The 27,823-nt window shown below is 39.6% G+C and overlaps 10 protein-coding genes across 10 annotated transcripts; 8 read left to right on the top strand and 2 right to left on the bottom strand.

The window, feature by feature from the left end:
- Positions 1–540: 540 nt before the first annotated feature.
- Positions 541–4,527, top strand: I206_101159 (uncharacterized protein; the record flags this gene model as incomplete). Its single annotated transcript, XM_019151948.1, has 4 exons — positions 541–1,884; positions 1,939–2,286; positions 2,347–2,376; positions 2,440–4,527. The coding sequence occupies 4 exons, from the start codon at positions 541–543 to the stop codon at positions 4,525–4,527; spliced, it is 3,810 nt and encodes a 1,269-aa protein (XP_019014086.1).
- Positions 4,528–4,632: 105 nt separating this feature from the next.
- Positions 4,633–6,135, top strand: I206_101158 (uncharacterized protein; the record flags this gene model as incomplete). The annotated part of the gene is made up of 2 exons (XM_019151949.1): positions 4,633–5,897; positions 5,976–6,135. 2 exons carry the CDS (start codon positions 4,633–4,635, stop codon positions 6,133–6,135), a joined length of 1,425 nt encoding a protein of 474 aa, XP_019014087.1.
- A 1,022-nt stretch (positions 6,136–7,157) lies between these two features.
- Positions 7,158–8,793, bottom strand: I206_101157 (uncharacterized protein; the record flags this gene model as incomplete). The annotated part of the gene is made up of 2 exons (XM_019151950.1): positions 7,158–8,203; positions 8,295–8,793. 2 exons carry the CDS (start codon positions 8,791–8,793, stop codon positions 7,158–7,160), a joined length of 1,545 nt encoding a protein of 514 aa, XP_019014088.1.
- Positions 8,794–9,382: 589 nt separating this feature from the next.
- I206_101156 (serine/threonine-protein phosphatase PP-X isozyme 1) lies at positions 9,383–11,119 on the top strand (the record flags this gene model as incomplete). Its single annotated transcript, XM_019151951.2, has 9 exons — positions 9,383–9,408; positions 9,569–9,692; positions 9,923–10,013; positions 10,088–10,374; positions 10,480–10,555; positions 10,616–10,680; positions 10,736–10,804; positions 10,866–10,921; positions 10,987–11,119. 9 exons carry the CDS (start codon positions 9,383–9,385, stop codon positions 11,117–11,119), a joined length of 927 nt encoding a protein of 308 aa, XP_019014089.2.
- A 690-nt stretch (positions 11,120–11,809) lies between these two features.
- On the top strand, positions 11,810–14,194 carry I206_101155 (uncharacterized protein; the record flags this gene model as incomplete). The annotated part of the gene is made up of 13 exons (XM_070202337.1): positions 11,810–12,101; positions 12,190–12,279; positions 12,334–12,449; positions 12,544–12,683; positions 12,771–12,855; positions 12,927–13,032; positions 13,100–13,175; positions 13,251–13,381; positions 13,467–13,678; positions 13,767–13,773; positions 13,838–13,896; positions 13,965–13,985; positions 14,144–14,194. The coding sequence occupies 13 exons, from the start codon at positions 11,810–11,812 to the stop codon at positions 14,192–14,194; spliced, it is 1,386 nt and encodes a 461-aa protein (XP_070058438.1).
- Positions 14,195–14,607: 413 nt separating this feature from the next.
- Positions 14,608–16,208, top strand: I206_101154 (S-adenosylmethionine synthase; the record flags this gene model as incomplete). Its single annotated transcript, XM_019151953.1, has 4 exons — positions 14,608–14,660; positions 14,895–15,003; positions 15,120–15,370; positions 15,431–16,208. 4 exons carry the CDS (start codon positions 14,608–14,610, stop codon positions 16,206–16,208), a joined length of 1,191 nt encoding a protein of 396 aa, XP_019014091.1.
- A 752-nt stretch (positions 16,209–16,960) lies between these two features.
- Positions 16,961–18,579, top strand: I206_101153 (uncharacterized protein; the record flags this gene model as incomplete). The annotated part of the gene is made up of 3 exons (XM_019151954.1): positions 16,961–17,183; positions 17,464–17,555; positions 17,632–18,579. The coding sequence occupies 3 exons, from the start codon at positions 16,961–16,963 to the stop codon at positions 18,577–18,579; spliced, it is 1,263 nt and encodes a 420-aa protein (XP_019014092.1).
- Positions 18,580–19,114: 535 nt separating this feature from the next.
- On the top strand, positions 19,115–21,883 carry I206_101152 (uncharacterized protein; the record flags this gene model as incomplete). Its single annotated transcript, XM_019151955.1, has 6 exons — positions 19,115–19,318; positions 19,398–19,506; positions 19,585–20,742; positions 20,803–20,935; positions 21,000–21,579; positions 21,701–21,883. The coding sequence occupies 6 exons, from the start codon at positions 19,115–19,117 to the stop codon at positions 21,881–21,883; spliced, it is 2,367 nt and encodes a 788-aa protein (XP_019014093.1).
- A 162-nt stretch (positions 21,884–22,045) lies between these two features.
- On the bottom strand, positions 22,046–24,052 carry I206_101151 (uncharacterized protein; the record flags this gene model as incomplete). Its single annotated transcript, XM_019151956.1, has 8 exons — positions 22,046–22,202; positions 22,291–22,419; positions 22,481–22,572; positions 22,656–22,791; positions 22,855–22,991; positions 23,066–23,207; positions 23,266–23,911; positions 23,974–24,052. The coding sequence occupies 8 exons, from the start codon at positions 24,050–24,052 to the stop codon at positions 22,046–22,048; spliced, it is 1,518 nt and encodes a 505-aa protein (XP_019014094.1).
- Positions 24,053–24,401: 349 nt separating this feature from the next.
- On the top strand, positions 24,402–26,865 carry I206_101150 (uncharacterized protein; the record flags this gene model as incomplete). The annotated part of the gene is made up of 7 exons (XM_019151957.1): positions 24,402–24,614; positions 24,668–24,769; positions 24,827–25,023; positions 25,080–25,344; positions 25,408–25,487; positions 25,540–25,627; positions 25,690–26,865. 7 exons carry the CDS (start codon positions 24,402–24,404, stop codon positions 26,863–26,865), a joined length of 2,121 nt encoding a protein of 706 aa, XP_019014095.1.
- Positions 26,866–27,823: the final 958 nt, after the last annotated feature.

Below are 27,823 nucleotides of genomic sequence, written 5' to 3'. Positions count from 1 at the left end.
TTTCTGTTTGATTGTATAACCTACTTCCCCATCCTTTCGTTGATATTGTTCTAAACTTCTTTTGAATCAAATCAAAACTTTCTGCTTGATATCCGACATTCAACATCTACCCCTTTTGCGTTTTGCGTTTCATTTGTTAATTCGTCACATATATAGTAGAGACGACCAAGGTGAATTTCAACTTGGTTTCAAGATTGAATATAATTCAAGATTGATGATCACTGTGTATTCTTGTGTACTTAACAATAAAGGCGAGGCGGGATAGAACCGTGAAACTCTAGCTGGGATAGACGAGGGCATCATTCGATCATCAGAAGTCATTTTACTTTTCAACTTTCGTTCTCGCCCCTTCCTCTTCTGACTATGGGTCTATCAAAGTGTTTAGATATCAAGCTGAACTAAAACACGAACATCCATTTCTCATTATCTAGATAAATTACGCACTCGACATTCGACATCGGGGGACGGTCCGCTCAGCATTACTCATCAACCATATTCATACTCACATGAATACTCAGACTCTCTACCGACTCAATCACAATGATTGGATTCGCCTTGCAGTACCTCTTATACTTGCTATCACTAATTTTCTTCTCATACCTCGCAACTGTGTTCTTATCAATCGAACACCTCAGAAATTTCGAATTTGGCGAGACATGTTCACCCATTCCGTTAACACCCACAAATGAAGCAGAACATGAACAATCTGTCGAGGATGAAGATGAAATTACTCATGGACCACAAGATCAGCATGACCAAGACGAAGGACTCCATCAAGGGTATCAATTGGATTTCCAATTTCACATCAGTGGCCAACCTACACTATCCCCTTCACCTAGTCCTTTCCTCTCAGCTTGCCACATACCTAAACAGCTTCTCTCTCAGTCTTCTTCTTCCACTAGAACGAAGGATGTCTTCTCACGTCAACCTTGCCCACCTTTGCGCTTCTCGTCAAGTCATTCAACAAGTGTAGCTTTCCGACAACACCGCATACCGCCCACCATCAAATCAGATATGGGGGAAACATGTTCAATTTCCATACTTCCGGAAGCTCCTCCTTCGCCAGACAAAGAAAAAATCTTTTCGGAACCATTATCTTTGATGTCATACCAATCTTTTGAAACTCTAATTCAGCGACCTCATGCTCGCGAACTCTTTACCACTGTTCCTTTACCCATCCACCGAATGCGAAAAAATAACGAAAATCACCCTAAAGAGGCCACAGAGCCGTCAATCGATAGTCCTGGAGATAAGGCAGCAGGACCAAGTAGAAAAAAACCCTCGAACGTCACTTTAAAACCAGCGTTGAGGATGAGAAGTCCTACTCCTCCACTGCAGGCTATACTCAACAGCTATAATTGTTCGTCTTCACCTACACCCAAGCCTTCGTCAAATCCGGACTCGCCATTACCAGCCAAACCCTCAGCTAAAGGTTCAGGTAAAAGACGGGCAAGCCAGCAGAATGAGGATTATGAGTCGGAGAAATCGTCGAAACGAAGAAGGGGTCTAACCTCCGATACCGAAGGTACAAACCCCTGCGACGTGGCATACAGCAAGAAGACACCTCTTACGTCCACCTTAAAGGACAACGTCAAGGTATTATCAGCTTGGATGAACCCCTCGGCCAACAAGAGGGATAGTACCACTAGAAGGTCAACGAGTCCACTAGAAGACCGTTCAAACGGTACAAGAAAGCGAAGGAAGACTGGCGGTGAAAGCCAGATACTTATACTTGATTCGGAAACAGAAGCGCCTGTTACTCCGTCAAGAAGCAGGATCAGGACTCCTGATCTAAGTGTTTCCCCGGCTGAATCAGATGGAACTATATTGGCTACTCCACCTGAGCCCGAAGTGGACAGATTAGAGCACGGTGAACAGATCACTGTGAGTGCTTCTCGACTTGGTGACACAATTCTCCGCTAACCCTCTACTCTGCAGATGGCCTCGTCTCCAAGAAGCGGATTGCTAAATCCAGCGTTTCCTTCGCCATCGACTTCGGCTACGTCGATTGACAGGAGAAGTAGACGAAAAGGTCCGCCACCTCCGCTTGTTTTAACCAGCACCGCCGATAACGATACACCATTACCTTCACCTAGTCAATCCACTAGTGACCATGTCACCACCCAAGACCATCAAATGAGCTCCAGGGTCGCATCACTTGTTCATCGGGGTCTGCTTGATACAACTTCCCCCACCACCGTTATGTTCGAACAGGTTGCGCCCGACGATGGTGCTGATGTGGATTCACAGTGGAACAACGAGCCTTCTGCTTCACGAGAGAGCTTTGTGAGTGTGTTCGCTCATCCGACAAAGCAGACCAGAGCTGACCTGCCGCAACAATCATAGCGGACACGCAAGCACAACAGATGTCTGAGAGTAAGTGACAACTCACCCTCGACAAATGACAAGATCCTTGCTGACACCAATCTGATTGCACAGAGCCTGTCTTTCGTGGTGGCAATGGTCAACTGGACGCAGCAATTGCCAACACAATCTCACTCCCTGGTTCATCTCCAGCAACAGAGGTTTAACCTGATTCCAGAATTGCACAAAAAGGTACTGAAATATCCTATTCGTCAGGACTTGATTAGCTTGCAACCATCTCCACCCGAGAAGCCTGGTCATCCCGAATTGCCTATCAGCATATCTCCCCTTGCTGGTGGTTGTCGCCAAGCTAAAAGAGCATTAGATCCACGTTATTGGTCACCGTGGCCTAGACAATTGGTTAGAAGGGACATTTCGCCGAACAGCTATTCATATGCAGAAATGCGAGTAATGGACGATGCCGGCAAAGCAAATGCGGCGCGTGTGGTGGACTGCAAGCGAATACTTCGAACGAAATGGGAATCCAATCTAGTGAATAGACATTGCCGACGAGTATATCGATTACGAAGAAAGCTGTATGGAGTTGGTGAACCTCATGAACAACAACTTTTCGAGGTTGCGCTTCGAGCGAGTCTCAATGGAGCTATTAGTGGAGAATACTCTCCCCAAGAAAGGAAGTTGGTCAAAGCCCAAAAAGATCTTGATATCATCGAGCGCACTGCCATAAGAAATTTTGAAGAAACTGTACCTTCCAGAATTAGAAGAATCGTCTGCAGCACTTATTTACCCGAACGTTCAGTTGTTGGTCAAGAGCCAGTCTTCGCTCCTACTGGTCCTTGGGCTATGCCAATATCCAATAACCCTATTTCCCATGATGATAGGGTCTCTGTTTGTCTCCCAGGATTACACGGACGTTTACCGAAAATCGTCCTTGTGCCTCCAACCCCATGCGCTGGTGAACTCTCGTCGGTATACTTTGATAAACAGCCTAAAAATGAATTCCTTCTCCGTCCAGCAGAAATACCTACTCCTATACTCAGTATGGACGAAACCGAGCCTGTTGATCGTGCTTGGTCGGATGTGGAACTTCAAGAGGATGACAACGAAGATTCAGAAGGAAGTTTAGCTACGAGCGAAATTAGCTCTGATCTGGAAGATCTTGAAGATATACCCGAAGAGGCTGATGCCGAAGCGTATGCAGCTGTTGCCGAGCTTTTTCCAGAAGAATCAGAAGCAGACCCAGAACCATACCGACATCAAGAGCCAGAATCGTACGAACGGCTGGTCATGCCAGAGTCTTTCGAACGAACGACCAGTAATGCAGATGATGCGGAAGCTGTGTACGAAGGTGCCCTGTCTTCTGCGTATCCTTTAGAAATCAGTCCGGATGATGATCACCTTGATACTCTGTCCTCTTATGATCAACAAAGATTAGATATACTGGCGGAATCTGCGCGCACACCGATTCTGGATCATCAAAATTCGGAAGCTGTCTCTGCAGAATCGCTTGAAAAGGATGAAAGGGATCTAATCAATGATGGGGCTGTAGATGTTATCAGTAAGTGCCAAGTCAAGAATCGCGCAAAGCGTGGATTAATGGTTCGGTTCATGCACTTATCAGATAAAGAGGATAAACCTGTTGAAGAAGCAGCACCTGTCATTCAAGCTTTCATATACGTTCCCTCAGCTGTTGAAGACTGCCAAGTGCCCAATGCGCAAACATCAGAAGTGACTTCATCGAATAAATCACAGCCAGCACCCACCTTTACCCTCGAGCCGAATCCTTCGATCTTCCCTACCATCCCCACTGCAGAATCGAACATGTCATCGGATGAATTCAGTGACTCGCAAGATCTCACTACTGACGTTGCAAACGGAACGCCAGTGACAGCTCTCAATCACCTTTCTAGATCCCGGCCTGATGATCTCACTCATCTCGCCAGACCTTCATCGAACTCAAGAACATCGAGGCCTGCACCGGTTCATACGGGCCCAACTCATGCCTTTGACCGAGCTGTAACGAGGTCTCGTACTCTCTCTTCTATTCCTGCATCTACACGAAGACGTGAGAGAGGCAAAGGTGTCGCAAAAGGAAGTTTAGGTAGACTTTGGGAAGATCACAAGCAAAATATCAACCCAGCGCCACGATCCGATAACGCAAGTGGTGGAGGAGAATTAGAGAGGCAACTAGATTTGGCTTGACAAGGAGATTGGCAACCTGTAGAATCTGCACCGGAAGTTAAAGGCGAAGTTCAAGGCGAGATTATGGAATTGATCACGAAGCAGACGGACGGTACAGTTCAGATTATGAGCCGGGGACCGACGGCATCTTCTCAAGAGACTTTGACGATTGGCCAATCTCCACCATCAGCAGTCGAATCAGTACCCAATATATCACTTATTTCATCACTGTCCCAATTTCACGAGGAGATGTCTCATCGATCACCCATGCATAGTCAACCTTCCTCTGCAAGGCTTCCCGCATCCTCTCCGCAACCGCAAGAAATCGACTTGGAAGCTGGATGGGGGTTTGAGCCTGGGGTAGAAATATCAGCATTGTCCTCCGGTAATAGCCTTTGGCATATTGCAGCGCCACTCCTCCTTCCTGTCAAGAAGACCCAACTTTTCTCTCCAGGCTCGTCTTTTGACCGGTCTGCTCAGTCGATTACTGCTTGTTGCGAAGAGATCAATATGATCGAACCTGATAAATGGGGATCTGTAAATAAGGGTGCATTCGGTCAACCCAAACGAAGTTCAGACCTAATGTGGGGTACTAATACACCTACCGTGTATCTTCACCCTACTATCTCGGCTGCTTCACCCTGTGAAGAAACGGAGGAAGCGACAATGGAAGAACAGTCAATCAACGATCTACCTTTTGGTTCAGTCATCTTCTCAAATCAAGCATTGTTGTACAACCATCATACGGCAGCACATGTCAGAGGAAATTATGGAGAAACCTCCTTGTCAAAACTGGAAAGTTCAGCAGGTCCACCTGATTTTATTGGCGATTCATCGATGGAGACTGCATCGTCACCATATGGTTTCTCGGACACGATCCAGCTTTCGATCACATGTTCTCAATTACTGAGTCCGCAGTCTTGCTATCAGCGCCCCCAATACAATCAATCTTCTGTTCAATCGAATCAGGAATATCAACTTCGCGATCCCGATGAATATGACGGAGACTCTGATGAGGAAAACGCTTACAATGAAGATAAACCAGAAGAGGCAGAAATACCGTATAAACACCCCATTCCAGTTGACGAGATTGTTGAAGACCTCTTGGCTCTCAGTATCACGGAAGCTCCTATTGAGGAGCAAGAAAAGGAAATCAGTAATCTCAGGAGTTCACCGAAGAGGACGAAATCTACTGAACCCTCATGTTCGAAAGAATCGCAAGAAGCTCAGGTGGATCGTAGTGGTGTATTCAATACTGAAACTAGCAAGCCAGAAGAATCTTCTTCCAAGTCAATCAATGATACTCCTCGATCCGGCGGTTCAATATTCCCCTGTACGGATCAAGATCTACCTGATTCTTTCCTCAAAGATGAAGTAGCCATTCCCGGAATGTAAGTAGCGGATTCGCCTTGTCTTGGCGCTTGTATATGGCAAAACACATCATCTTATCCATGCTAATGTAAAAACAGGGGTCCCCCACCTTGTAAAGGTGGTGATCAAATGTGGCACATGGATGTTGTGGAATGGCTCAATTCTTTTGATTATTCGGAGTTGAACGATTTGGCGCAGACATTATCTCCGGCTCTGATCGATTTCGAATTTTTCCCCGCCAGTACTACCTCGCCTTGAATTTGTCAATTGCCATCGATCGTCAGCGCTTGGAAATTTCATATTGTTTCTGCTCAATCTTGCTTTCTTGCTGTTTTTGTCTTTACTTGGATCAGAGATTTTTCGTTAATTCATCTTTTGCTTTTGTATTTTGTTCGAATTATTTGACTTTCTTTTCTTGTTTTTTTGCATGTTAAAATACGCATATCATATAATCGTTCTTGATCGAGGTTACCAACTTACATTGAATTCTTTATCCTCTTCAAAGTGCTAAACATATTCATATCAACAGAAAATGTATAAAAAATGAATATTCGGTTGGTCAATCTCTGCTTTGTGTCTGATATCACTAATTCAATTAATCATCGCGAATTTTCCAATCAATTAAGGTGAAATAGAAATAAAATTCACATTTACTCTATCTTGTAAATACTTTATCAAATTTAATTAACGCCTTTTAAAAAGATAATTTATCATTCCCTATCATCTTTATAAGATGAATCAACGGAATAATAAATTAACTTTATCAAAAAAAATTCTTTATAAACCTCTTTAGGTTTCAAAATGAAGAAAAAAAAAAGGCGAATAATAATTTTTTTTATCTATCTTTTTACTTTGATCTTTATTTTCTTTTAAATGAGAATTGAAGATTTTAAGTAAAAAGTTAAGATTATTTTGATCTTTTTAATTTTAATTTTTAATTTTAATTTTAAATTTAGATCAATTTGATCGAGAATTAGGACTTGACCTTTTCAAAAGATTTATTAAAGGAAAAAGTAGTATAACTCGATTACATTCTTAAATAGTTTCATTATTTGTCATTCAGATTGAATGAGAATCATTCATTCGAGTCGAATGAATTGGATCAATTGTATGAGCATTTGAAAGGCTTTGAAATAATTTACATGTCATTCATGTACAACTGAACTACTGATCTCAATACATATAAGATACATGGTTCGATCATATTTGTACAATGAGTTCATGGTACTTGCCCAGTGAGCTTGATGAGATCGAGTTAATCATCATTATCAAAAGCCTGCTCAGATATACCTCTCCTGTTCATCGTGCTCATCTATGACACTACCGTCCTCTATCGTTGTTTCATCCATTCGAGACACCCTTGGCGATACTCCGGAAAGGGTTTCGCTTTTTGGTGCAGGGCTTGGTGAATCGTTGTACTGCTTGACAGCTGATCTTCTGATATGCTCTTGATACCTATTCACGTCACCTTCTGTTGAGGAGATGAGTTGATCATTGCTAGAATCGGATAATGAGATCGTTGAAGATTGACGGGTAGAAAAATTAACATGTAGACCGTGTGTTCTGATTTGAGCTGGAAGTGGATCATAGGTAAAGAAGGATGAATAAGTCGGAGTTTCGTTGTCAAGCGTAGTATCCCCGTGGATTATAGGTCTCGCAGTTGACGATGAAGAAGAAAAAGAAGAATTCATATCAGATTCCGAGAGATCTGAGCGATGAGAAGACCCTTTGTCATCTGATGATGCGAGAAGTTGAGGCTCAGTATCGTGCTTCGAGGTCAGGCCTTGGAGTTTGAGGAGGTATTCATATTCATTTGGGTTGAGTATAAGTGATGTTTGACGAGCTGTATCGGATGATGCGAGGCGAGATCTTGGATAACCAACAACGGGAGTTTGTACGGCCTCTTCAGATGAGTCGACCACGGTTCCGTTGATGTGATATCCATCTTTTGGTATTATACCCTTACTCGTCCGTACTTTGCCATGACGTTCTGATCCAGAGGACAAAGCAGGATGTACGGATTTCTGGGTAGGCACTCTTCGAGTCGAAGAACTCGCTGTGCCTGCTCTAGAATCCAATATTCTAGCGTGCGCAGGCTGAAAGTAGCCTGTACCGCTCTGAAGATCGTTCAACTTCACTTCACCGATGTTTACCTTCTTTAAGAGCGTTGTAGGTGGATTATCATGCTGATTTTTCAAGGTAGGGGATAGTCGCTTTCGCAAGTGTGTATGACAATGATCAGTCTCTTCCATTCCGGCAGCGAATGATGAATTGTGATATGGATCGTTTTTGGAAGAAACGAGGACGATTGGTGATGTCATTTGACCTATCAAAAATCTCTCGTCAGCTCGGATTAATCATCAAAGGCAGTGGAGTCCGGACATGAAGCGAGTATCTATATGTCTATTTTGACCCACCTCTTATTGCACTATTTGAGCGTATCTCACTGCTACACAATAATTTATTCAAACATCTGATATGACTGCCCTTCGACCTTCTATCCTGATACCGACGTTCGGTCTTGATTCCTCCATGCTCCTTTTTAGCATAGTCTAGCTTGAACCCCACTGGAGGTTTTTGATATTCTTGCGCAAACCGTGAAGCTTGCGATTTTGTTGATTTGTTCCTAAGAGTAGCATTATAACTTCTGAGCCGCTTCTTGATTGAGCGAAGATACTTCCAGGCCCTGAAAGACGAAGATCGATTGAAACCTTCATCATCACTAGTGTTTTCACTGTGTCTCGAGAAGAAGGCTAAATACCCGGAGGGATTGGGTATCAAAGTGCTGAGTCTTGGATAGGACGTATTGGGATCTGATAGATATGAGATTCGATCCGATAACCCGGCTGACGAGAGCGGAGGAGGTGAGTTGAGAGTCGTCGACACTGGTGTGAGTATAGGACTTCCTGACTCCATCGTCTGTCTATTCTCGTTTGATGATCAGACTCCTTGGTCGGCTTATTGAAGATTGAACCGCCGCCTAAGGGAGGTTCGTTTCGTAGAGCTACATTGTTGAGTGTAAACAGAATGGACGGTACACTTGTATGATGTGATGTACATATATATATATACATGTATTTGGATGTATGTATAGTCATGTATAGCAACTTGTTCATTCTTTGTTACCGTGCACCAAAGTGAGTGACTCACCTCCACTTGTATATATAATATATTCGAGTTACTCACTTTAATCGGTTTATTGTTGATCTTATCATTGACGTCTTTTCATCTACTTTGCCACCAAAAGAACGTTGAAATGAACATTACTCTACGATAATGTACATCCAGATTATACATATCCATTCAAAATAGATCGAAAGGGTTGAAATCAGTATCAAAAGTATCTTCATACCTATCGAAAAGACAACATAAGTCGAAAATTGGCAGATATCGAAAAGGTCACGCGGATCGAATTAACGAAGACTCACACGACTGACATACGAAAAGGTTAGAACCAGGAGGGGAGAATAAGTTGATAGGAAAAGGAAGAGATAAACTTTGAAAGATGTCTATGTCTTCTGATCTCGATAAGTGAGTATAATCACATACTCAACAAGTGATATTTGACGTTTCGGATAAGGAATGTTAGGCTGAATGCAATTGCTCATACCCTCATCCTCTAATTTATCGTTCATTTATCTATTCTTTGAATCACATCTTTTGGAATCTCATTGGTGGTGATGATATCAAGACAAATAGCACAACTTAAACGATGCGAGATAATACCTGAATCAGCTGTTAAGGAGTTATGTCAAAAAGCAAAAGAGATATTGATGGAAGAAGGGAATGTCCAATATGTTGATAGTCCAGTGACGGTGAGTCATTCTTCTTTTGGATCACAAGTAGATGATACTGGCACGTACCTGGTGAGAATCGGATAGCTGCGATGTCCCGCGATAGCTTGATCAGTCATCTGATCGACATCGTCCAAGCAGAATATGTAATCTGAGGATCGGTATACACTATACCGTGTCTTATTATAGACTACAAGAGGATAACAATAGTCATTTACCGATTGGAAGCTCATATGCGATTCATCTTCCAGATATGTGGTGATATACATGGACAATTCTTTGATATGATGGAACTATTCAAGATAGGTGGATTTTGTCCGGAAACAAATTACATATTTATGGGTAAGTCAATTGCCTTATTCCCTCTTTTGTATCTAGAAAATTGAGATGAAAAGCTTATATTTGTATTTGTATAGGTGATTTTGTTGATCGAGGTTTTCATTCAGTCGAAACTTTCTTATTACTCCTTTTACTCAAAGTTCGTTATCCGGATCGTATAACTTTAATACGTGGAAATCACGAATCTAGACAAATAACGCAAGTTTATGGATTTTATGATGAATGTCAGAGGAAATATGGAAGTTCGAATGTTTGGAGATATTGTTGTGACGTTTTCGATTATTTAAGTTTGGGTTGTGTAGTTGATGGAAGAGTTTTCTGTGTACATGGTGGATTGAGTCCGAATGTCACTAGGTTAGATCATGTGAGTTGAGGAATTTACTTTCGATATTTCAGTTCTTTAATTTGGATTGCATTGAAGTATCGTGATGTCGCAAGGGGACGGTAACTGATAAATGTCTTTTCCCAGATACGAGTGATAGATAGGCGGCAGGAAGTACCACATGAAGGACCTATGTGTGACTTACTTTGGTCGGATCCAGATGGTAAGCAATTCTCATCTTGATCTTACAAGTAAAGCTACATTCTGATGTTAACATTTGCAGACATAAGCGGGTGGGGTATGTCACCACGAGGAGCAGGTTTCTTATTCGGTGATGACGTGGTACGAGTGAGTATCGTACGAGCATTACATTCGAATCGGACTAATCATGCTCTGTGATCAGCAATTCAATCATGAAAACGATATAGAACTGATAGCGAGGGCTCATCAATTGGTGATGGAGGGATACAAGGTGAGTCGTGCTCAACAGTTGAATCGGATCGAGATAATTTTGCTAATTGTGTTTTCCGCAGTTGATGTTTGACAGAAGGATAGTGACGGTGTGGTCAGCACCGAATTACTGTTATAGGTGGGGTTTGACGTTTTGCGATTGATTGGATTTTCTCGAAAGCTCACTTAAAAACATCTTTGCAGATGCGGTAATACGGCAAGTGTTTTGGAATTAGACGAGAATTTACGCCAAGAATATAAAGTATTCGATGCCGCACCACAAGATGCTAGGAGTATACCGCAAAAGAGACCTATGATGCATGAGTATTTCCTATAGGTTATATAGCATTATGGAATGTACATATAGGGTTGGAACTGAGTCCCTTCAAGAGAAGCAATCCGTAGCAATCCGTCAGATAGAACCTGAATAGGATTCAGACTATTCTACGATGAAAGGTCTTAATTAGACGTAATGAAAGATTGTATCGATATGAGAGTATCATAATGATATATGCATTACCATTTAGTATGATCAGAACTCATTTTACGAGTATCTTATTAAATGTATAGGAGAAAAAAGAAAAGACATCGATATTCTACAAGTGTGTTCAGGCACCAAAATGATCCAAGCGTCGTTTCATCCTTTTCTACCCTTCTCTCGCCTTCCTATCTTTGAAAAATAATACTTTTGAACCCTTTGTTTTCTCAACTTTTTACACTTTCAACCTCTTGTCTGAACTACATGCAATATACCTTGCATTTCAAATGCTAATCGCGATCTAGAAACGCACTGATCACTCAGATCCGGTAATATCATACAATGATCAGCTATTGAAATGTATAATGATATAATGCTTTGAATTTGTATACTAATAAATCTGACATGACTGATCTTGTTATTGATGAGATTGTGAAGCTTTTTGACATTGATATAAAAGTGATTGATCTTTAGACAATTGAAGAATTATAAATTGTCATCTAGTGTTTGAACATAATAGAACAAAAATCGAGTAAATTTGATATCATCATGTCCTCTTCAGCCTTCTTACGGTTAGTAAATAAAAGGCAAGTCCTAAGAACAGGGTCAATCTTAGTCTCTCACTTGTCAATCTCAATTAAACGACCGTATAATATAAAGGAGGTTATAGTATATCATGGAGCGGGAAGTTCAGCAATTAGATCAATATCAACTTCATCAATAATTAATAAAGTTAAACAAGATGAAAAATTGAATTTATCTTCTGAAGAATATTTAGATCTTCCTCCTTCTACTATGAGAGTAAAATATCTTAATGGGATAAAAAAAGATTACGAAGCTGGCAAGTGTTTTATAATTTATTTCTTCACAAAAAATTACTTATATGATTTTTATTAAATATTTGAGATTTAATTCTTTTTTTAATTTAGAATATGATAATTTAACTATTAATACAAATGATTTATTAAATGCTTTAAGAGATATGCAATCTTGGAGACAACTTACTCCAGCTACATCAAGTAATATCTTAGTTTATTTCATTCGAAAATAAGCTGATATAAAGATAAATTTAGAATCATCAGATTTTAGAGATGCTTTAAGATGTATTTCACTTTTATCTGGACCAGATGGTGGAAAATCTAAACCTTTTTTAAAATTAAAAGAAATAGAAAGTGTTTTATCTGATGAAGTGAGATTTTTTTTCTTTTTTTTCTTTTTTTTCTTTTCTTCTTTATTATTTAAATGATTTAAAGAATAATGCTTAAAATAAATAATTCTGTTAGAACGGTGTAACTTGGAGACTTATTAGAAATTTAATTGAAGATGGATTAGTACCTGGATTAGAAGCTTTAGATGCAAAATGGAAATCAATGGTAATGTTTAATAGAATACATGGATTTGGTAAAGTGAAAGCAAAAGATTAGTAAGTCTCTCTCTCTCTTTCTCCCTTTAAGGTCTCAAGAATTTATAGATATCGTTTCTGAAAATATTTTTTTTTTGGGTGTCGTAGTGTCGATAATGGTGCTAGAACACTTGATGATTTGTTAAATGCTAAAGATAAAGAATACGGTAGAAAAGTATCGGAAGCTCAAAAAGTGAGTATTGATCTGATTTATGGTATTTTATTAATTGAGACTAAACGAAATGAGCTAATTGAAATACATAGCTCGCGATTAAATATCACAAAGAAATGGATTTGATGATTCCTCGAAGTGAAGTTGGAGAATTTGAAAAAATAATTAGAGATACATTGGCGAAAGTTGATCCGACTAGTAAATATATTACTTGTCTTACTGTGACTGATGTTATCAGTTTGATTTGAGCTGATCTTGGATACAGTTGGTTTCGAAATTATGGGATCATATAGGAGAGGAGAATTCGTAAGCAGCGATATTGATATGGTCGTATGGCATAAGTAAGGAATACACATGATAATATTATCTATTGAGATTCATATGATGATGAGATATACTGATTGTTTTGAGATTAGATCATATCCCAAAAGAGATCGAGAAGAGAAATCTAAAAAAGGCGGGTATGCAAAAAATAGTTTAATGAGTAAAGTTATGAATGCTTTAATTGATGAAGGGTTAATTCATGAGGAAAAATTATTCTCAAGAGGCAAGTACAGAATTTGTTAAAACATATTCGCCAATTCTTCAAATAATAATCGATCAAATATTGATTTCATCTTTGGTATGATTAGGCGAAAAGAAAGTTTTAGCACTTACTAAACTTCCTGGAGAGAATTCAATTCATCGTCAAATTGATATTCGATTATGTCCTCTTGAAAGTTTACCATATATGTTACTTGGAAATACAGGTGATGATAGATTAATGAAAACTCTTAGATATCGTGCTATACAAAAAGGATGGGTTTTGAATGAGTATGCAATGGGCGAGAGAGTTGAAGGTTCTGTAAGTCTCCTTGATCTTCCCAGTCGTAGGCAAATCAAAACAAAACTAACACAAATTTCGGTCCCTGTTGTTCCTTTTCTGTGTATAGAATGGAAGTGAGTGAATACATGTCCTGAGCGCTACGAGTATCATATACTGATGCGCGCTTTGTCAATGTAGTTTGGGTGAAAGAGGGAGGGGAAATTATCGTAAACAGTGAAAAAGAAATTTTCGAGAAAGTGAGTACATTCAGAAGCGAATCACAATAACGAGCCTGCTCACCGCTGATCTATTGATATGTATTCAGCTCGAACTTCCTTACCTCGAGGTATGTGATTTTATACTCTACCCTTAGAATCGATCTTACCTCGAACCCTCCTTTCGATTACAATCGCTGACGTGCTCACTTTTTGTCATCCATTCACGCTTACCCTAAATTCTTACCGATCCTCACCAATATACACGGCTATCATTGCGATTTTTCAGCCTACGATGAGATCTTTACACAAGTATAGACATATCTTACAGATCAACTAGCTGTTCATGGTATATATTATGCACTATTCATGTATTTCCGATCTGCCACACAGTTCCAGGCTGTTCGGTGATGTCCGCTCCAAAAATTGGGAATTCAGGGGATTGGGATAGGTTTGTTTTTAGGGTATTCCGCGTTTTTGAGCATGCCTTTGTGATAGGGCGGGAAATCACGCCATAGCAAAACATTCCAATAATAATTTTACTTCTATTTATCGTTCCATAATAAGAAACCCTTAACTTAACACACGGACCGTTACTAATTTTTTTCGTCCATCACGGTCGGTAAAAAAAAATAATCACAATTTACTCGATCTTTTAATCAATAAATAAAATCGTCATTTCTTCTTATTCTTTCTCTTTTACATTCTCTTTTCTGTTATAAAAAACAATAAAAACATAATACATAGATCAAAATGACTGGTGTACTTAACGGAAACGGACCTTCTGCCGAGCTTGCTCCTGGCCAGTGAGTATATTTTTCACCATCTTTCTCATTGCCTAAAAAACAATTTGAAGGAGGACGCACGTTTCTTGCTTTCACATATGTTCATATATCTTGTTTTTCTCTTCTTAACGGCCACTACAGCAAGCTGACTATGTGATTATCCCTTACTCCCGCAACTTACCTACCTACACTTGCTCACACCCTTTCCTGTCATCGCTCACCCCCTCGGCCAACTTCCCATTCCTAATCCTCCAGCTTCCTCTTCACTTCTGAATCTGTAGGTGAAGGTCACCCAGATAAGATCTGTGATCAAGTCTCAGATGCTATTCTTGATGCTTGCCTTGCCCAAGATCCTTTCTCCAAGGTATGTGCAATTCCGCTTAGTGCCTTCATCCACTGGCAATAAATCCCATAATCGTTTGGTTCTGCGAGCCGGACTTTTCGATGACTTGATCGCTGACCACACTTCCGCACGTCCAGGTCGCTTGTGAGACCGCCGCCAAGACCGGTATGATCATGGTCTTCGGTGAAATCACCACCAAGGCTCAAGTAGACTACCAAAAAGTTGTCCGAGATACCATCAAGCAAATTGGTTACGACTCTTCAGACAAAGGTTTCGATTACAAGACCTGTAACGTTTTGGTCGCCATCGAACAACAATCCCCTGATATTGCTCAAGGTCTTGACCACGGAGCTCTTGAGAAAATTGGTGCCGGTGATCAAGGTATCATGTAAGTGGAATCTAGCGCTAAATATAACTTTTGCTTAGGCTGACCTATTGCAACTTTTAGGTTCGGTTACGCTACCGATGAAACCCCTGAAATGATGCCCCTTACCATCATGCTCTCTCACAAACTTAACGCCGCCATGGCTGCCGCTCGACGAGATGGTTCTCTTGGATGGTTGAGACCCGACTCCAAGACCCAAGTTACCGTTGAATACAAGAAAGGTGAAGATGGTGCTATGATCCCAATCCGAGTCGACACCGTCGTTATCTCCACTCAACACGCCGAGGAAATCACCACTGAAGACCTCCGATCTGAGATCCTCGAAAAGATTATCAAGAAGGTTATCCCTGCCAACCTCCTCGATGACAAAGTCATCTACCACATCCAACCTTCCGGTCGATTCGTCATTGGTGGACCTCAAGGTGATGCCGGTTTGACCGGTAGAAAGATCATTGTTGATACCTACGGTGGTTGGGGTGCTCACGGTGGTGGTGCTTTCTCCGGAAAAGATTGGTCCAAGGTCGACAGATCCGCTGCCTACACTGCTAGATGGATCGCTAAATCCCTTGTTGCTGCTGGTCTTGCCCGAAGAGCTCTTGTTCAACTTTCTTACGCTATCGGTGTTGCCGAACCCCTCTCCATCTTCGTTGACACCTACGGTACCGGTAAGAAGACCGATGCTGAACTCGTTCAAATTGTTAGACAAAACTTTGACCTCCGACCTGGACTTATCGTCAAGGCTCTTAACCTTCAACAACCTCAATACCTCAAGACTGCTGCTTACGGTCACTTCGGTAACCCAGCTTACTCTTGGGAACAACCTAAACAACTTAACTTTTAAGCTATTTTAATTAGCTTTTAGTGGATTTGTCATTTTACTTGTATTTTTGGTTGTTTAATTTTTCCCCCGATAGTCATTATAGCTATCGAACGAGTTCCACCTCGTCTTCTGTCCGTTTGAACGTGACTACCCACGGTTTTTAGGACTTTTTATTGGATTTCCTCTTTTTTGGTGTTTAACATGACATTAACGATTCCCTCATTTATATACACACACATATCAATATACCCATTACATACCGTCTTCCTTCTGTACTAAGAGAATAGATTGGTTCATCTTGTATCACATTTTTCGCATCTTATAGAGTTAGAATCTTGTAAATTGCGGAAAGATATAAAAAACATAGATAATTAATAAACAGATTAAAATAGCTTTTTCATAAATTTATGCAAATGCGCTCAACCGCCCACAAAATGATATCGTTGCATTTGACTGTTGCTGGCAATGCTCGCTTCGGTTGTGGTATTTTGGCGATTATAATTATGTATGGCAAAGCATATCAACGGAAGAATTGGACGCCAAACATGATTCTCCTGTTACAAAAGAATATTGAACGGGTTGTGCCACATTCAACTTTCCATATAACTCCGGTTGACAATCACGTTTTTACTCAAGTGAGATTTGAAGTGAGTTTAGTAGAAAAAAAAGTTAGAATACTCCAGCAATTCATCCATCTCCTCGTTGTATATCCTTTATATTGGCTTTTTACTCTTTTTTTTCCCAATCAAACAAATTATTTAATATTTATCAATATGGCTCCTACCCTTACTGGTGCTGCTGGAAATGCCCGAGCTAGACGAGTGAGAGCTACTGCCGCTCTCGCTGGTGTAGAGCTCAACTGGGATTCTTCATTTGACATGAAATCTAACTGGAAAACCGAAGAATTCCTTTCTAAAAACCCATTCGGTTTCTTGCCTACACTTGAACTTGAAGATGGTACCGTTCTTAGAGAGTCTGGTGCTATCTCCGAATACCGTGAGTTGAGTTTACCTTCAATGTAATATTTGCTTTACTTCCAAGGCCATATTTTCCCTTCTTCTTAATTCCTGTTTTTCCCTATCAACTTCCTTTCCCCTCTTTTTAGGATGAGACTTACTTCTCAGTTATCCCTGTCTTAATGACATTGTGTCGAGAATTTTCCGGCGGGTGGTACCGTCATACCTCTGAATCTTTTTATTATCAAACTGTTATCCAAATAATCATTTCACGACTATGATAAGGTGGAATATGCTGACCCATTTACGTGGATTGTCAGTCGCCGAAGTCGGTTCCAACTCCACCCTTATCCCTTCCGATCCCCTTCAAAAGGCTCAAGTCCACCAATGGCAAGCCACTGCTGACCAAGAGGTGAGTCAGACTTTGCATTCTAGTTTAGGAGAATGTTCAAGCCAGAAGCTGATCTCTGTACTCTTTCCCACTACAGCTCTTCATCCCAGGATCTCTTGCCAACAGACAACTCATGGGTGTCCTTCCTTACAACAAACCTAACTTCGACGGTATCGTTAAGAAGATTAACGAAAGACTTTCCGTTATTGACTCTATCCTGATCACCAAGACTTTCCTTGTTGGTGAAAGAATTACCATCGCCGATATCTTCGTCGCTTCCGCCCTTGCCCAAATCTTCGCTACTATCGTTGATGCCGATGCTAGAGTCAAAATCCCCAACGTCTTGAGACACTTTGAGACCATCGTAAACCACCCCAAATTATTGGAAATCTTCAACCCTGTCAACTTGATTGAAAAGGTTACCCCACCATCTGCTCCCGCCAAGGAAACAAAACCAAAGGCTGAGAAAGCACCCAAAGAAGCTAAAGCTCCTAAAGCCCCAAAAGCCAAAGAAGCTGATGAGGAAGAAGAGGAACCTTTAGTACCTGCTGAACCTAAAGTCAAGAACCCTCTTGATGACTTGCCTAAATCAGCTTTCAACTTGGAAGAATGGAAAAGACAATACTCCAACCTTGATACCAGAGGTTCAGGTGGTTCTCTTGAATGGTTCTACGAGAAATTTGACAGAGAAGGTTTCTCCATTTACAGAGTTGATTTCAAATACAACGAAGAATTAACCCAAGTTTTCATGTCTTCTAACCAAGTTGGTGGATTCTTTAACAGATTAGAAGCTTCAAGAAAATACTTGTTCGGATCAGTTGGTGTTCTTGGTAAAGCCAATGATTCTATTATCTCAGGTGCTGTTATCATCAGAGGTCAAGATATTGAACCTGTTATCAACGTTGCTCCAGATTGGGAATCTTACTCTTACAAGAAACTTGATGTTGACGGTAACGCCGATGACAAAGCATTCTTCGAAGGTGCTATGGCTTGGGACCTTGTTATCGATGGTAAAGAATGGGCTGATGGTAAGAACTTCAAATAAGCTTTTGAATTAGTATTTAGATTAGGATCAAAGGTTGTTTTGTAGATATAAGAAGTTTTTTTTTTCACGCCTTTACTAGTAGTTTGATATACGTTATGCCATCATTTACCCTAATGTTATAATTGATTCTATCTGCATCACAAGTCTTGTTTCCGGAGGTACTTAAGATCATATGTTTTGAAGCTTGACGAAAGAAATTAAAGGTATGTATTCGCGTGAAGGCCATTGCGGTTGAGGGGTATGCCACCGGAATAGGAGAATTACGAAGATGTTATGTGCCATTGACATCATTTCGTTAGTGAAATTCAGTTTCAATATTAAGACGTTCAGAAAATCCTTATTTGAATTTTCAAAAAGATTAAACATCATTCATTACCTTACACTTGATTATACATGATATTCAAAGCAGAGTTTTAAAGTAATGCAAGAAATACATCAAGACTTGTGAATTTGAAGAATTAGAATCTCCATCTTTAACATTTAATCATCAATCTTCCTACTCAATGTCTAATTCCTATTTTACCAATTTGAAGAAATGGATTCATCTTTAAAGCCTAAAGTATCAATTCCTACACAACGTCATCTGGATTTACAAGAAGAATTATTAAAAAATGCTCTTAATTTACCTTTAGAATATAAAATTGATTTAGTGAATAAATTAATTTGGTCATTACCACGAAATGAAATTTCAAATTTAAATGAAAAGCTTAATGGGGTTTTACAAAGAGATATTATTGGTGTATGTATTTATAATATTACTTTACAAATATAAATTTTGAGCTAACACAAGGATTTATTGATTTTAACGTTACGTTTAGTCATTACCACCTGAACTTGGTTTTTTAATATTATCAAAGTTGAATTTTGAGGATTTGTTAAATTGTTCTTTAGTTTCTAGGAAATGGAGGAATATATGCGAAGAACAAGGTGAGTCAGAAGAAGTCTAATATGTAATATCTAAAACTACTTTATACTCCCTTGACTAAATTTTCGAAATTATTTTAGCTCTCTGGGCTCTTCTGTGTGCAAATCATATTCCACCTATTCGTTCTTCAAATCCAAGTTGGTCTGATATTTCAACAGCCCGTTCAATACTTTTACAATCTAAAAATATTAATTCAGAAAAAGAAGAAGAAGAAGAAGAAGAATATGATAATGATAGATTTTATAATTCAGGTGGAATGGGAGGTGGTGGTGGATTAGATCCATTAATTATGAAAAGTGGATTAAGAAGAAATGTTTGGGAACGTCAAGGATTAAATTTTGTTGACTCATCATTACCTAAACATATAATACAATTTAATTCTTTAAAAATTGAATCTGAATTAGAATCAATAAATCAAAATCAAATTAAAAAAGACATATCACCTATAAAAAGTTATTTAAATATACCATCTATAAAACCTAAAGTTAATTTTAAACATCTTTTTATAATTAATCAAATTATTAAAAATCGATTATTATTTAATAATAATAATTGTAATGATGATGAAAACAAAAATTTAATAAAACCAAAAACGATTGATACTTTTTCTTCAATTAAAAATGGTGGATTACCTGGACATTCTGAAGCAATTTATTCTTTAACTTTAATTAATCATGAAATGAAATTTAATTTAAATCAAAATTGTAAAGAATGTTATAATAAACCTTCAAAAAATTCTTTTACTAATTTAGAAAATCAAAATGAAAATCAATTTGATTTCAATTCAACTTTGAATTTTAATATCAATAATAATAATTTATTACCTAAAAATATTGTAAAAGGTAAAGAATGGTTATTATCTGGATCAAGAGATAAAACATTAAGACTTTGGTATATTGATAATCAAGAACCCCCAAAAGTTATTAAAATTTTTAAAGGTGGACATAGTGGATCAGTTTTAACTCATGCTATTGTTAAAATAAATTTATTCTCAGAAAAAGATGAAAAGAAATCAATTTCCTCTAATAATAATAAAGGAATTAATAATTTGACTTCTTTTGAAGAAAATTTGAAAATAAAACAAGTTAAATTAATTGCTATTTCAGGAGGTAGTGATGGAAAAATTTGTTTATGGAATATAGAAGGTTCTTCATTTCCTGAAAAAGTTATAAAAGCTCATGAGGATAGTGTACTTTGTGTAAGAGCAGATGAAAGATATGTTGTATCTTGTTCAAAAGGTAAAAAATCTGATTTTTATATGAATGAATAAATAATAAATACTAAGACTTTCGTTGTAGATAAAACTATCAAATTATTTGATATTCAAACGCTTGAAGAGAAATTAGTTATTGGACCTAGTAATGGTATAGAAGATGATGACCAATTTCACAGAGGTGCTGTTAATGCTGTTGGCTTATCGGAGGATTATATGTGAGTGATAGGTCTCATATCATGAGAATATTTTAGAGTAAATGGCTGATTTCATATCTTATAGAATATCTGCCTCTGGTGATAAAACACTGAGAGTTTGGTCAATATATGATGGTCAACTATTATTAACAATTGAAGCTCATTCAAGAGGAATAGCATCTATTGACTTTTCAACTGCTCTTACCTCTTGCGTTCCAATTTTAAACGAGAATGAAAAATGGAAAGGTAGTATAGTCACTGGAGCAAGTGATGCTAGTATAAAAACATTCCAATTGATCGAAAAGAAAATCAAGATTTCCAATCATTTAGAAGAAAACATGAATTTAAATCAAGATCAAAATCATTCAATTTCAACCTCATCTTTAAATTCTTTTTCAATGGATCAAAATTCCGGAAATGTTAAAATCACTTATCAAGCTATTACAAATAAAGGAACAATTATTTCAATGAAAGAAGATTATGAAATGTTTTCACCTTGTATTTGTCCTCCAGGATTACATAGACCACCTTTAGAGTTTATTAATTTGAATAATAATAATAGTAGATGTAAAAGATGTGGAAATAAAGGACATACAGAATTAATTAGAACAGTTAATTTAAATGAAAAAATAATTATTTCAGGAAGTTATGATTCAAAAGTTAAAGTGAGTTTTGGTTGAAGTTTCTTTTTTTTTTTTGGTTTTTTGGTTTTTTGAAAACCACCAATTTATTTATTGAAATTTCATGAAATAAGAGAGATAGAAAGATTAATTTCCACTTTTTTAGGTTTGGGATAGATTAACAGGTAAATTATTAATTAATCTTTCAAATTCACATACAGGTAGAATTTTTTCTGTAATTAGTGATAAATTTAAAATAATTTCTTCAGGTTTAGATTGTAGAATAAATATTTGGAATTTCGCTTATAATTTAGATACTAGTTTCATTGAACAAGATCCATTACATTGATCAAATTAATTTTTCAAACTTGTTGTAACATGCTATTCTGAAATCGTAGGCTAAGTTTGTTGTTGTTAATTTATGTTATATTGATGAATATATTTAAAAAGTTTTCAACTGGACGTAAATATAATTCAGATACGACAGTATAATAAAAATCTTAGTACACTACTATACGAATGATTCCAAATCCTCCAAATTGTCTTTGGCTATTCTATCCATTCTTATTGGTGCAGATGGACTAATAAGCGATTTATGACGTCTTTCACCAGCTGCTTGAGATGGGAAAGATGAAAATAAATCAGGATGTTTAGGTAAAGGATTTTCACTATATTCATTATACAATTCGTAGGTCAGCCAGCCATAACAGGAAAAAAAGCTAACATTGTTTGTGAGAGAAAAATAACGGAGCTCACAAGAAATATGGATGCTTGACACCTTCTTCCGCTGATATTCTCCTTTCAGGATCATATGCGAGTAAAGAAGATAATAAGTTATGGCCTTCGTAAGAAAGATGTTTGAATTTTTGCCGCAGAGTGGAAAACCTAATCATAAGGACAAAAGTCGATTAGAAATCGCCGCGTTGACATGACTAGAGCTGCTTACATGGGTCCGATAGGATTGAGCTTCTGTACTAGGGGTAAGGAAGAGTGATCCGGCCAAAGCTCGTCGTTTGGTCGACCGAGTAAATGAAATATCTAAAACACGTTGGAGATGTGATCAGCCGTAGTTGATCAAACGATAATGCTTGTACAAGCTATTCCGTTGCTACCATACTCACTTTAGTGATTTGATCGATCTCTCCTCGTCCAGGAAACAGAGCTTCGCCTTGCATCAGTTCAGCAAATATACACCCTATCGACCATAGGTCAACTGCGGTTGTGTATTCCTTGGCCCCTAGCAGCAGTTCCGGAGACCTATAGGGAACGATCAGCTGTCTGAGTTAATTTATTTAATAGAATTGTAGAGTAATCACACACCTGTACCAAAGGGTCACTACCAATTGTGTCATCTCGCCCAAGGGATCACCGAACTTCCTTGCTAATCCAAAATCAGCAACTTTGATTTGACCTCGATTATTCATTAGCAGATTAGATGTTTTCAAATCCCTATGTAGCTAATCGAATGGCAACATTAGCTTGAATTGGGCCACGTTCATCCATGCTGATTGTGATGACAGGTTGGACTCACGATCCAATTGGCATGACAATGACCCACAGCTGATAAGAGCTGTGACATGATTGTCTTGACTTCTGACTGGAGGAATGGATGAGGCATATCTGCAATCAATGTTTTCAAATCATGTTCAATGAATGGCATAACTATGAAAACTCTTTTCAAGGGTTTTAGCTTGTAATCCAGTAATGACAAGATTGACGAAGCAGACATACTGATTCAAAGTATCTCCAACTACTATCTCTCTAACGCCCACGACATTTGGATGTTCTCCGGCTTGCATCAAAGCCATTACTTCTCTCAAACTCGTAATAGGAAATCCTTGTTTTTCTTCATCTAATTTCAGCTTTTTCAAAGCGTAAATCTGCTTGGTATCATTGCATCTTGCTCTGAAGACTACTCCGTACGTCCCTTCTTCGATATGGTTAAGACGAGTATAGTTGAATACCGATCGACAAGATATCAACGGAGGATGAGAAGAACGAGACGGTGCGTATTTGGATCGTGTCGGTATACGTTTGGGAGGTTGACGAGGTGGAGGTGAGGGTCGATGAGGTCTATGTATTGGCGACGGCAACGATGGCGCAATTGCATTTGGCTGTAGTATTGGAGGCTGATCTTGCTCTTGTGATGCAAGATTAGAATCGCCTGTTTCCGGAGAGGCGCTACTCGAGGGTACAGATTCGCTCGTGATCTCTTCTGGCCGTCGAAGCTTTTTGGGTCTCACTAAACGTCGTTTGATGGCTGGGACGGAAGAAGTCGGAGAAGACGGTCCAGCTTCTTCGTTATCCTCCCATTTCGAGCGCTTTAGATTCATATATTCCGTCTTATTATCTATCGTTGGCTCATTTGCAGCTGGCGCTGATGATACACAGAAGATCAGTCATACGTAAACAGTGAGACCATGGATAAGCTGAACTCACATCGAGAGGAGGATGCTATAGGTTGTTGCTCCTCATTATCTGCTGATGTCCCCTCATAAAATGAGCCCCAGCTCCTCATTGTCATCTCTTGCGACTGTTGTTGATCAGGTGTGTACTCATACTGATGCAAGTCATCTTGAGCTATATGATTTCAATTGTACTCCGCTCTGTGTCTATGATTGACTTTTACTCAAACCGCCTAAAAGTGATTATATCATCATTTCTAGATGTTTTGATGCCACGTGGTTAACATAATATTTTGATTTTATCGAGATTTTGTCTGAAAGACCTTTCCACCCGACGCCTTTCCTACTTTTCCCGAAATCACTTACAGCATACCTTGACAAATTCACTTCATTAGAATTTCCTAGTCCTTCCTATATCGACGGACAGCAAGGTATATAAAGGAACGATAAGGATCAAGCAAAATGCCAGGTTCAGTTCGACCTCGTCCTTCTTCACCATCAGCCGATAGGGCACCAGCATCTAAAAAATCAAAAGCTGCTGGTGACGCTACGAGCAATTTGCACGAATCAATCAATTTGCCAACTCAACAGCAAATTCAGTCATATCGAGAAGGGTATAACCAAGCTACTCCATACAAGTATGCAGCTATCGAGGGGCTGTTGAGTGATGATCTAGTAAGCTAATACTCTAAATTTGGCGTGATATAGAGCTGATCATTGTACTCCAGCTTGAAGCCGTTGTCGAGGAGTCCTGGACATTCGGGGTGAGAGGCGAGGAAGGCAGTCATCCAGGATGGGGATGGGAACAGAAAGAAACCGACATATACAGTGTGGGTAGTACTTGAATCGCCCTTTAATAGAGAATGACGCTCATACCTTTTTGGCAGATTCAACAAACCCCGGATTTGTCGTCGCTTGATCCGGCTCACTTACCAGACGAAACGCTCGAGGCGCTACCTATGACAACAAGACTCAAGAATGCTCTTTACTCGCAGGAATTCAGGAATCTAGTTAGAGATGTCACAGGTTGTGGACCACTATCAGGGAGGAAGACGGACTTGTCTGCGGGTTTGTATACAGCAGGGTGAGCCTTAGCACTATAACTCTCCCAAGGATATCAGGCTTATATGCCAATTCTAGATCTCATCTCCTGTTACATGATGATTCGATTTCCACTCGATTAATTTCATATATCCTCTATCTTCCCAACTCACCCTTAGATGCCCCTAAATCAGAGACTGAATTGACGACTTCGGCAAGCGGGAAATTCCTGAAAGGTTGGGACCCAAAATGGGGTGGTTCTCTTGAGCTCTTCCCTGTAGAAAACGGAGAAGAAGTTGGTCCCCCTGGTACTAAGCGTGTAGCCAAGGTGGATGTCAAATGGGGTCAGATTGTTTTCTTCGAGGTGAGTTCGGCTCTTTTGGTACTGTCATCTTCATGAGGGGTAGTAGGTTGACCAAAATTGCAGGTACAACCCGGTAGAAGTTATCACTCAGTAGAGGAGGTCATCATCGATGAGGGCAGGCAGAGAATGGGTGTCAGTGGCTGGTAAGTCAGATATCCAATTGACATGGTCCATGTATCTGATCTTCGAGCACAGGTTCCATCGACCAACAAAAGGCGAGGAGGGTTATGAACCACTTGATAGGGAGAAATTGAAAGCGGAACTCAGTTCGTTAGCCCAGATCGTGAGTTTTGTTAGCGTATGTCCGGGTACTCTGTAACTTACCAATGAGATCGTATATTTCAGACTGCCGCCCCATCCATTCCTCTAACACCTTACACGTCAGATCCTCCTGCTGGTCTCAAATCATCCGACCTGACCTTCCTTGCCGATTTCATTGCTCCTTCCTACCTTACCGTCTCAACTCTGGAGAAGCTGTCCGGTCAATTCGCCGAAGCCTCCGAAATCGTCTTGCACAACTTTCTCAAGTCGGACTTAGCAGCGCAATTGAAATCGGAAACGCAAAATGTGGATAAGAGGGATTACCCAAACAACTTGATCCCAGCGCAAGACCTAGGTGAAGGAGACGGATGGATTATACAAGGTCCCGCTTCAAAGCACCGATATCTCAATATCACCGGTACCTCTTCCAGCACACCCATCTTTCAATCAATTAGACAAAGGCTTTTCACCTCGGAAGCTTTCCGATCTTGGTTGTCTGTTGTATCCTCCCTTGCCCCATTAGGGTACAGGGCGGAAGGCAGGAGGTTCAGAAAAGGCTTAGATTATACCCTGGCAAGCGGCGAAGACGGAAAAGGAGAAGCTCGTTTAGACGTATCGTTTGGCGCCACTTGGTGGGCAGACGTACCATCCGGATCGGACGAAGAAGAGAAATTGGTTGATCATGGAGGATGGGAATGTTATTTAGCTGCACCAGATGAAGGGGAGGATCCGGCCGTATATCAATCATCGCATGCCAAAAAATTAGCCAAATTAGAAGCTGAAGAACATAGAGGTGTACGACCTGTAGAAAGTGTTGCTCCTAATCAACAAAAAGCTGAAGACCATGAACCTCATCCAGTGGAAGCTGCCACAGCTACTGGAACTGGTAATCATCATTCGAATCATCATCACAAGCCACATCCTGTAGAAGCTGCCACGGCGGATAAAGATACAAATGGTAATGATGGTCCATCAATCTCTATCAATGGGACTGAGTTGGAATTTGATCCTGATCAATTCTCTCCATCTGATTTCGATTCTGATAGTGAAATGGGAGATGATGATGATGGACCTCTACTTACTCAACCTGTGTCCTTCAATAAATTACTCCTTGTACTGAGAGATCCAGGAGTAATGAAATTTACAAAATACCTCAGTGCTCGAGCTGAAGGCAGTAGATGGGACGTTAGTGGTGAATGGGAGATTGGAGTGATGGAAGAAGAAGGTGAAGCTGAGAATGGAGATGAAGTAATGGCCTAATTGCACTCGATCGTTTCCTCTCAAGTTTGGCTATCTTTGTGGCAGTAGATGCTTTTGATGTAGGTCTGTAATATATAATGGTTCATGCAATTTTGTATACATCCGAGCGGTAAGGACTCGCTAGTATGCATATCCACTTGATATGGGAAGCACGAGACAGTCTCAGAGTGTCCTCATTGAAAAGTTGGTTTGGCACGTCAACTCACTGTGACTCGTAAAGCAGTCCCATCAGATTTGTTTGTACAATTGAGGCGTTCTGTTTGCCTCGTACGAATGCAGGCTCAGATCTTCAAGAGCTTTCGCTCATCCGTTTTTTGCTTTTACCAATATGCACAAGGTAGACTTACCTTGAAAGACCCAGGTACAATAGCTGTAGAAGCAAGAATTGTTCTTTAGTCTTTGTCCGGTGATTACCTGCCATAGACATAACGGAAAAGAATGGTAGCTTAGCGTAGCTAAGCTACGCTATGCTATAAAACAGTGAAATCGAACTCAGGGCTAAGGATTACACCCCAATCGGGGCTCAGCTCTTACAGAATTAGATATGAGACCTTCGCTTTAAGTGACAAAGCGTAAGGGAGCTTGGTGGTTCTACTAGTTTTGATCTTTACATGTTGTGACAATAGAAAAGAATAACTTTGAGAGGAGCAATTGTGTTGATACATCTTGTATTTATCAAGTATAATGGAGACATCGCCCGAGCCAGTCATGATCAGCTAGAACTTCATATTGATTTTTGAAGATCAGCTATTATGTGCTTTCATCGGGGCACACGAAAGATCAAGAGGATTTCGGAAAGAAGTGGCGTAAGATTCGCGAGGGAATAGACAGAAAGGTATTTGCTATCGCTGTGATCTCTTGGGACATCACTCTGTCTAATCAAGTATGGTGAGAAAGACCCCCACCGATCGACGATGCTGGTGATCATTCGGCTCACCAGAAACAGAGCCTGCAAAGT

This window comes from Kwoniella pini, chromosome 1, assembly GCF_000512605.2.
Source record: "Kwoniella pini CBS 10737 chromosome 1, complete sequence".
Taxonomy (NCBI): Eukaryota; Fungi; Basidiomycota; class Tremellomycetes; order Tremellales; family Cryptococcaceae; genus Kwoniella; species Kwoniella pini.
Note: the sequence above shows the minus strand (reverse complement) of the source record. Positions and strands in the feature narration are given on the sequence as shown.